The sequence below is a fragment of the Anarrhichthys ocellatus genome, unplaced genomic scaffold (assembly GCF_004355925.1).
Source record: "Anarrhichthys ocellatus isolate YVR2014 unplaced genomic scaffold, GSC_Weel_1.0 scaffold30, whole genome shotgun sequence".
Classification (NCBI taxonomy): domain Eukaryota; kingdom Metazoa; phylum Chordata; class Actinopteri; order Perciformes; family Anarhichadidae; genus Anarrhichthys; species Anarrhichthys ocellatus.
The window spans coordinates 3,959,672-3,966,732 of NW_022280060.1; the positions used below are offsets into that span (position 1 = coordinate 3,959,672).

The 7,061-nt window shown below is 39.2% G+C and overlaps 2 protein-coding genes across 8 annotated transcripts in view; one reads left to right on the forward strand and one right to left on the reverse strand.

The window, feature by feature from the left end:
• Window positions 1-2,279: 2,279 nt before the first annotated feature.
• Window positions 2,280-4,186, reverse strand: LOC116392488 (chemokine XC receptor 1). The gene is made up of 2 exons (XM_031863994.1): window positions 4,149-4,186; window positions 2,280-3,926 (listed from the first exon to the last, which is right to left on the reverse strand). The coding sequence occupies exon 2, from the start codon at window positions 3,907-3,909 to the stop codon at window positions 2,893-2,895; it is 1,017 nt and encodes a 338-aa protein (XP_031719854.1). The 5' UTR covers window positions 3,910-3,926; window positions 4,149-4,186; the 3' UTR covers window positions 2,280-2,892.
• Window positions 4,187-5,158: 972 nt separating this feature from the next.
• The window catches only part of fyco1a (FYVE and coiled-coil domain autophagy adaptor 1a), a 15,789-nt gene continuing 13,886 nt past the window's right edge, over window positions 5,159-7,061 (forward strand). The window contains exons 1-2 of one of the 7 annotated variants that reach the window (XM_031863982.1): window positions 5,159-5,240; window positions 6,904-6,998. In XM_031863982.1, the coding sequence (XP_031719842.1) occupies window positions 6,938-6,998 (61 nt within the window). In that variant the 5' untranslated portion in view covers window positions 5,159-5,240; window positions 6,904-6,937. Of the gene's footprint in view, window positions 6,999-7,061 lie in introns of all 7 variants that reach the window. The other 6 variants (XM_031863981.1, XM_031863980.1, XM_031863979.1 and 3 more) reach the window with 6 other exon arrangements.

Genomic DNA, 7,061 nt, shown 5'->3' on the forward strand with positions numbered 1-7,061 from the left:
CTGCTCCTTGAAGACAAATCAAGAGAAACACGGAGGAACTGTGTAAATAAAATTGTTGACATTTATATATTAAAGGGCCAGTGTATCGAATTTCGTGCAGAAAGGCAATATAATGATCATAACTATATTTTCATTTGTGTATAATCAACTGAAACTAAGAATTGTTGTGTTTTCATCAGCTTAGAATGAGCCCTTCATATCTACATAGGGAGCGGGTCTTGTTGCACTGCCATGCTTCTACAGTAGCCCAGAATGGACAAACCAAACACTGGCTCACCTCTGATTGTGAACCTCCAAAAACGTGGTAAAGCCAGCCATATCACTGGAGTCTTGGAAAGGCATAATGGAGCAGAGGGGTATTCAGATGATTGCACTCTTCAACCACACTGCTAGATGCCCCGAAATCCCACACACTGTCCTTTTAATGCATAGATTTCTGCACAATGTCGACAAAACTCGATCAAATCCACCGCCGTGTCGCTCCTTACCTCCAATAAGTTGCAAATAACGAACACTTGCTGAGTGGTCATGCTTGACTCTGCAGTATTTGACTTAGTAGTACTTATTGTAGTACTTAGCTCAGTACTTATTGTAGTACTGAGCACAGTACTTATTGTAGTACTGAGCTCAGTACTTGTAGTGGTACTTGGTTGAGTACTGGGTGTTGGTGTGGTGGTTTGACAGCCCTTCGCGTCCACTGCTTCCCAGAATTCATCAAAAGTCTCAACAAATGTGGCTCTGAAATATATCAGACAGGCACATGTTGATGACAATCGTTTTGCTTTGCATTGTAATATTGACCTTTGGAAGGCAGTCATAGTGTTCGAATACCTGAAAGTAAAGCAAGCGTCACTTCCACGAGACAGATTATAAAGGCTTTGACTTTGAATTTCCCCGTAAATTTCAATTAAACATGTTACTTAAAATGGAAATGGAAAGTATTCAATTATTAATGTAATGCATTTAATACCTCTAATAATGAAAAAATGGGATGGTTACTTACTGCTAAACCATTACAAAACAAGAGACGAGTCTTAGAAGGGTCAAGCAAGATGAATTTTCCAACAGGACGGCCGCTTGTCTCGCGCGCCTCCACCATAAACCCCTTGAACTGTGTGGCTGGTTGTGTGCTCCGGAGAAAAACTGGGTAAAAAGTTTGAAGATTCATTGTAGAGAAGGTGGAGGGACAGAAAATGAAGACAGCATTAGTAGTGATAACCACTTAGGGAATGACAACTGCAACACATTTTGATAGTGATATACAAGCTTCCAGGAAAATGGATCCAATAGTCTCTGTACCTGTAATAGGGTCTCCCTCGTTGTTAGGTTTATCACAACTCAACTCAAAGGGCAGTTTAGTGTTCTGAGGAGCATGAAGTACCCCATCTCGACTCTTATGCTCAGGTAACATTGAGTGACACGGCTGTTGGAAGATACCATTTGAAAACCCATGCACCTTTGCGATGATGTTAAGGCCAATCAAAATCCACAACCACATCTGTAAAACAAAATGACTTCTTCATAAACATGCTGTCACTGGAAATGAATAATCTTGACCTGAAACACCGTCACCGTGAGATTCAGCTGATGCATTGGCACCATAAGTATCATCATACATACTCCTCCAACTTTTGAAGAATGCAGAAGGACAATGACAAATTTACAAGTCCACACTGTTCACTCAATATGCCTTTGGACTAACCCATCAATTAAAGTCAGCTCCTGTCTTTTGGAAAATGTCAATAATAAAAACTAAAATTAAGCCTGAAAGTTAACAGCAAGCATTTTTAGTGAGCTCTTTCACTTGAGCAGGTTTGACTTTTTTCTATAAAGGCTGGACTGCATATCAAATGACTTATATATATATATATAAATCTAATAAAATATATATATACTGTATAGAATCTATGAATCTATTGTTGAACACATACATTTGCTGATAATGTCATCATTTCTAGTCATCCGAGCTTTCAATGTGTTTGACACTACATATCAACATTCACCCTTACACGCACACACACACACACACACATACACACACACACATTGATACACTAATGACAGAGGTTGCCATTAATCAGAGGATAATCTAAAGCCTTCGGGAGCACAGTATCTTGCCCAAGGACACTTATTCTCAGTGGACGACCCACTCTACCTCCTGAGCCACAGCCGCCCTGTCCATTAGTGGACATTTACTTTGGTAGGGATGCACTTTTACCATTAATTGACATCTCAACCATTTGGTAGAGACTCATAATAAAAAACATGTGGTCAGTTGAAAAAAGCCAGTGTTTTTTATTGCACAGAGGGACTCAAAATTACAAACATCTTTACATTGCTTTTTACTGGGTGGGACCATTAACGGACTAAATATAATATACAAGCATATTTAGTAGCATTAAAACATTAAGGCCATAAACAAACCCCTTCCTTTTAAAATATGAAATACCAACATTTAGCTGTTGTATGCAATGGCACATTGTATTAAATTCACACTATAAATCAGAATTAAAATGATAAGTGAGAGTAGGTATAATTTTAAATAAATATCATAATAATTAATTTGCACAGTGAACATATATTTTCTATAAAGGCTCCACTTCCGCTGTAACTATTTAATTATATTTGTATGTCCATGAAAAACATGAGTCTCTTTTTAAAGAGCCAGTAAATAAATGTAACAATTCAAGACACCTGGTCCCATACAAGCGATATATTATGAGGATTAACACAGACACGATAAAGAGAAAAAGTCAGATTTGAATATTGAGTGCAGTTTACAAGCTGCAAAGTATGAACCCTATATTTCAATACAATGGATTTTATCAAGCACACACTGGACTTGAGCAAATGCAGCAGTAAATTCAAGGACATGACATACTCAAACAGCAACTAGAACATTGATGCACGTGAGAGGGTCGGCATTCTAACCTGCTGTTCTTCAGCTGGACTTCGAATGAACAATCGGAGCAGCAACGACTTCAAATGACTCCTAAACTTCACACCAACAAACGCATAAAAGACAGGGTTCAGGCAGCAGTGGGAGAAAGCAATGAGCCGGCACACATAGAACGCATAGTCAAGATTGATAGTTGCGTCACAGTCATCGAATGGTGCAACCAGATTGTCAGCCAAAACCCTCAGAAAGATGACCACATTGTACGGCACCCAGCCGAGGAAGAACACAGCCACGATGCAGAAGACTAACTTCACCGCTCTGTTCTTTGTGTGAGATCTTGTTCTTGTGATTTTCCACAGCAATTGAATGTAGCAGAAAGCCATCACTGCAAAAGCGACAAAGAAGAAAATGTTCTGTTGGAAGACACTAATGCTTTTCCACAGGGGGTCTCCGTACTCACAGCCCTGGGAGTGTTTATCTTTGTGGGGGATCGAGACAAGGGTGCTGTAGAGCAGGGAGGGAATGGCTGCTCCAATGCTGATTATCCACAGTAGGAAAGACACATAAGCCCCGGTGATGAGTCTCGGTGTGCTCAGGTTAGACAGTGGGTGGACCACTGCCAGATACCTGTAGATGGTCATGATGGTCAGGAAGAGGACGCCGCTGTAAAACCCAGTGAAGAAGACAAAAGTCACTATTTTGCAAAGGGCCTCTGAAAACAACCATCCCCAGATGTGGTAAATTGCCCAAAAGGGCAGACCGGTGGTGAAGACGAGGTCAGAGATGGCCAGGTTCAGGATGAAAATGTTGGTGAGAGACTTGAGGTTTTCGTACAAAGCAAGGATTACAAGGACGAGGATGTTTCCTGTGAGGCTCAGTGTGATCACAACGGAGAAGAACACAGGAACGGCAATGGATCCAAACTTGACCACCTCATCTTTTTCACACACTTCATCGACATAGTCCATGTAATATTGGTCATTGAAAGAGTAATTGAAAGAGTCATTCATTGCTGTTCAACTGGATCCTAGAAAAAAAAAAGATAGAATTAGTTTGTGCATTACTGTAGGTTATTCTAAGTCATGTCATTGTTAAATCAACATAAAATAGAGACAAGAGGGTTAATTAGAGCAATAATAAGAAAAATGGTATTTTTCCATGTTACAGAAACTTCTTCAATGAGAACATAATAGTACGTCACTTGTGTAATGTTACTATATTTAGTGTGTAAAGAAAACAACTGACCTACCTCTTGCTTGATGGGACTGATATGTTGTAGGATCAGGATGTGATGCCTTATACTCAGAGAGCTCAAAACGGGGTAGTTATTATAATCTCGTGACAGGCAGTGTTTTCTGTTCCTAGTTCTGTTCCAGTAACCTGCTTTGTTTTATCACATGGCTATGTCCTCAGCTCTGCCGGATTTGTGCTTGTTTATTTCAGCCACATCTCGGAGAAAGAGAAATTGCTAACTTTCTCATAAAAAAACAACAAACAAACATTACACTATGTCTATGAAATGCGTGTGTGTGTGGTTTAGATCTCCCTCTCGGAGATTTCTGGTGCCAACACATGCATTTCCATGAGCACTGTCTTTGTTTCTGTGGATAATCCACAGCACATGCTGTGAACAGTTTTATTAAAGACTATTTATACTATACATCATTAGAAATCTCAAATGTGGACAAGTTAAACTAAGTTACCTAAGTAAACTAAACTATGTAACCCGCACTTTAATCCAATATGATCCAATGAGACTGAAAATGGGTACTCTGGAACTTTAGTGTTGCACTTTCATAACGTCTTCGTACATATGGGGAACAGATTTTTTTTATTTTTTAAAGAAGGGTCAAAATTGATGGAGCAGAAGCAGAGATGCCCTGACTTTTAGTTGATGGTTTGGGTCACTAAAATTGACCAATGATCTGGGTGTTATATTAAATGTCAGGCTATTTTAATTTTTAAGTATATGCTACACAAAGGCTTTGCAAGTAATACAAGTTTTGTTTTAGTTGTTGTTGTTTTAAAGAAAATGAATGGCGTAGGGGGGTGCACTTGCGTTAAATACACTTTAAAGATGTGCAATAATAGAAAACAAAGGACCACAGAGACACGCATTTATGAATGTCATTGTGATCACATGACACCTCTGTTTACTCTGTTACGACAACCAAACTATCCAGCTTTTAGGGCCCCGCCTACCAACCTCTAGTCATTGGTCGAAGGGCTACATGTCGCTCTGTGATTGGACGAGGCAATGTCAGCCACGACACTTTCAACAAGATTGTATGCTCACATAAAATATCTGGTTTGTTATGGACTTGAGTCATATCTGTACAAAGTATGTCAAAGTTATTTTTATTTTCTTATTCTTTCACCTGAAACTATAAGCCTTGGACTGTATGTATCGTCTCTCGTTGATGTCACGGTTATTTTCAAAATGTCTGTCAAAGTTTCACTGTGTCAAAGCTATAGTTAAATATACGTTAACTTCACCGTGACAGCCTTAAAAAGAACAAAAACCGTCTGTAAAAGCTCAGTAGCCAGCGTGTTGCTTCTTATCAGTGGTTCTTCGATGTTAGATAACAATATTAGCGCTGTACGAGCGGATAGTTAGGGTTGTAAAACTGTTTTCAAACTGTTGAAACCCAACTGACGTTAACCTAGTTAGCTGTTAGCTAACATTAACATCGTTAGCTGTTAGCTAACGTTGAACAAATCTTAGAGCCTTAGCTAGCGTTAGCGTTATCAATGTGTCGATGCTTGTGTATTAAATTTGGTTTGTTAAAGTTATAGCTAGATGGCTTACAACATACTCTTTGTATGCTTTGTTTACTACCTCTCATAGCTCACTAACAGGAGTTACAGGAGGAGGACATCGTAACAATAGCTCCTACAAACTATCCAGCTATAACACCTACAATAAATACTTTCTCTGTGTTATGATTGTCAGCTTAGTTGAAACTTTATCAGAGAGGACCTGACTAAACTCCATGGTAATCATGGCAGCCATAATGTGTGGTGCTGGTGTCTTATGGACATTGGGAGTTAAAGCAGCACATATAATTCTACACATATTATAAGCTTCTTGCTGGTAATTCAGTAATTTTTACCCTGCTAGTTTTGTAAGGGGAGATTCGGTTCATGTCACATACAGACCAGTGATCTAATATACATATAGTGTAATTTATTTGAAAGCATTGACATAGCTTGAGACACTTTATAGTTTTGTAAAAGTATGGGAATTGTAACTTTTGCAACTAATGCATCTCTTTTCTTCAGGATAATGAAGTAGATTTTAGTGAAGAATAACTCACTCTCTCCCGGTATTTCCTAAGTGGATGAGTGAGACTTAGCTTTGTCTAGTTTAACCAGCATCCAGCGAGAACTAAGTTATTACCATGCCTGTTTGCCATGAAATATGTTGGTTTTAAGTATGTGTTACCAACCCACAGACTTTATGGACCAAAGACAGTGTCCTGGCTGATCCAACGTTCATCAGGACGCAGGACATTTGACTCTCTTGTTGTTCTTACAGTGATCAAGTTGTTATGCAAATACACTCCTTTGGTATTCTTCTTCAGTAAGGACATTTGACTCTCTTGTTGTTCTTACAGTGATCAAGTTGTTATGCAAATACACTCCTTTGGTATTCTTCTTCAGTAAATCAAAAACCCTGGAATTTCATCCATAAATTCATAATGTTGCAGTTGTATTAGTATGTAATTGCCTTCTTAGTGTGTCATTGAAAATACAAAGATGCGTAGTTTGACAGATGTAAAATACAACAGTTAAATAGCTGTTGGTAGTCAGAAGATCAGAATGTGTAAAGTGACATTTATTATACAGATCATCACTATCAGATGCAATGTACCCATAATGAGAACTGTCATTCATGTGTCACACATTTTTGTGGATCAAGTGTGCCACGAGAGAGTACAGTGTGTTGGAGCGTTCATGTCCGTCTTTTGTTCCTGACTGCTTCTGATTCTCTGACTCAGCAGACTGGATGTGACTCGGTGACCCAGCGGTGGGGCCATGGCTGCTGGGGCTACAGTCGGGGAGAGCCAACTCCAGAGGATTATCCGAGATCTGCATGGTACGGCAGCTTTATATGTGTGTGTGTGTGTGTGTGTGTGTGTGTGTGTGTGTGTGTGTGTGT